This window comes from Chenopodium quinoa, unplaced genomic scaffold (genome assembly GCF_001683475.1).
Source record: "Chenopodium quinoa cultivar QQ74 unplaced genomic scaffold, ASM168347v1, whole genome shotgun sequence".
NCBI lineage: Eukaryota > Viridiplantae > Streptophyta > Magnoliopsida > Caryophyllales > Amaranthaceae > Chenopodium > Chenopodium quinoa.
The window spans coordinates 138990-141360 of NW_018744069.1; the positions used below are offsets into that span (position 1 = coordinate 138990).

General features: G+C 42.1%; 1 protein-coding gene across 1 annotated transcript; it reads left to right on the top strand.

Annotated features, from left to right (window-relative positions):
* The first annotated feature begins 533 nt into the window (after positions 1–533).
* Positions 534–1946, top strand: LOC110691155. Its single transcript, XM_021868073.1, has one exon. The coding sequence runs from the start codon at positions 534–536 to the stop codon at positions 1944–1946; it is 1413 nt and encodes a 470-aa protein (XP_021723765.1).
* The last annotated feature ends 425 nt before the right edge of the window (positions 1947–2371 follow it).

Sequence of the window (2371 nt, forward strand, 5' to 3'; positions counted from 1 at the left end):
ATAATGATGGAAATTTTGTGGAAACAATTAATTTGGGAGAGGATTCTCAGCAATTTAGGAGACAAATTGATTTTTTCCCAAATTCCGTGTTAACAATATCTCAAAGGCAAAAAAGGGCCCCTCAAAGACATTTGAAGAAAAGAAAAAACCAACTACCCATAAAGAGATAAATCCCTTGAAAGATATCACCAATGACTTGGAATTTCTAAATTCCAAAATTAATTCAGTTGAATTGCAGGGTAGGCAAGAGGTTGACTTTAACTTGGAAGCTAATAAACAAAGCAAACCCCAAGACAAAACCACGACTGAAGAAGCACAAGACCAAGTCAGTGAGAAGCAGTCACAAAGCATCACTCATGTTTCGAACACCCTTCCCCATTACCCTATAAGTCCTAACGGACAGAATTATGTGTGTAGGAGCTCCGATGGAGCAACCCTACCTTGTGAAGATGTGCCCCCTGATTCATGTCATGGAGGTACAAGTGGAGTCAATGTTACCACCAATCACGACCCTCCCGGAGTTGGTGGTCACAATGAAAATCCCCAATGAGTTCCAGTGGCTGTTAATGCTCTTAAGACAAGCGTATGAGTCATCTTTACCTTCAATTCCAGTGTGCATGGAAGATAGTATTCCAAATTTGAATCCGGACCCTTTGCCTGTGACTTGTATGATTTGGAATGTACAAGGAGCGGGAAGCAAGAATTTTATCAGTACTTTGAGAGAGTTAATCAAAGTGAATAAATCGGATGTTTTAGCTTTGGTGGAAACTCACATGGGTGGAGATCAAGCAGTAAAGATAGCTTCGATAATTGGCTATGATGGTCACGTTAGGGTGGATGCGGTTGGATTTAGTGGAGGGATATGGGTTTATTGGAAACAAGCTCTGGTTACAGTCAACCCGATCTCTCAGCATCAACAACACATAACTATGGAAATCACTCGTGTAGGTGAAATCCCTTGGTACTTCTCAGCTATATATGCAAGCCCGGATCCTTCAAAGAGACAGGAGTTGTGGAAAGAGCTTAGAGACTTTGCAGCTAGCCGTAATAAACCATGGTTAATGGCAGGGGATTTCAATGATACAAGATACCCTTCCGAAAGGAATAAATCTTGTAGTGAAACAAATAGGAGATCAAGAATGTTTAATGATTGGGTGGAAGAGATGGATTTGTTGGAAGTAGAATTTGTGGGTGCGGCTCATACTTGGGCAAGAGGAAAAAGCATGGAAACCAGGCAAAGTGCGAGACTTGACCGAGCATTATGTAATGGAGACTGGGCAATGAGATTTGATAAAGCATCTATGAGACATCTTTCGGCAGTACACTCAGATCATTGTCCGTTGTTTATTTCGCCTAATGGGTTTGTACCCATGCAATCTCTTCATAGACCTTTTCGATTCCAAGCAACTTGGCTGACCCATGAGAATTTTAAAGACTTTGTAGCGGAGAAATGGGATAAACATGGTAATTTAATCAACTCTCTAGCCAAACTATCAACTGATTTGCAGCATTGGAACAGGGATGTTTTTGGAAATATCTTTAAACAGAAGAGACACTTGCTTGCTCGCATAGCAGGTGTGCAAAAAAAGATGGCTGTGCAAGTTGATAGAGGGCTTATTAAATTGGAAGCGAAACTGAGACGTGATCTGGATGAAATCTTAGAAAGAGAGGAAGTGCTTTGGTATCAAAAGGCACGGATTGAGTGGTTGAAAAACGGAGACCGTAACACAACTTTTTTCCAGCTGAGTACGGTGGTGAAGAGATGGAAAAATAAAACCGTGTCTCTGAAAAGGGAAGATGGTGTGTGGTTACATGATAAAAATGAAATTAAAGATCATATTGTGAATTATTACTCCAAACTCTTTACAGAGGAAGGAGAACCTTCACATTATGACCTTCCGCAAGACATTTCCTGGAACTTTCCAATGAAGACTGGAGATCTTTAACCTTGCTGTTTTGGGTGTTTTTGTCCCTTGGGAGAGTTACAACACGAAGATTGATCCGGCGTGAGCTGTACCTGCAAAACAAACGGAGACACCGGTTGGGTGGTGCTCCGCCTCCGACGCACAAGTTAGAAACTTGAAGGGAGAGAAAAAGGTGCGGAAATTTAGGTGGGTATCTGCTCGGATTCCAAGCTCAGATGTCTCTATCACAGAGATTGTGTTTTTTATGAAAGGAAAAAACGTCCTCGGCAAAAGAGGGAAATCTCCCTATTTATAGGGTCATTGGGATTTGTGCCCCTGGTTAGGTCATTGATCCCTAATCATTGGTGGGCTGCGCCGCATTGCGGCTTTCTCAGGATTTGGGCCTGAAGGCCGCCATTTTTTTCTCAGTTTTCTGGAGTGACACGTGTCAAGCAGGGATTGGTCCA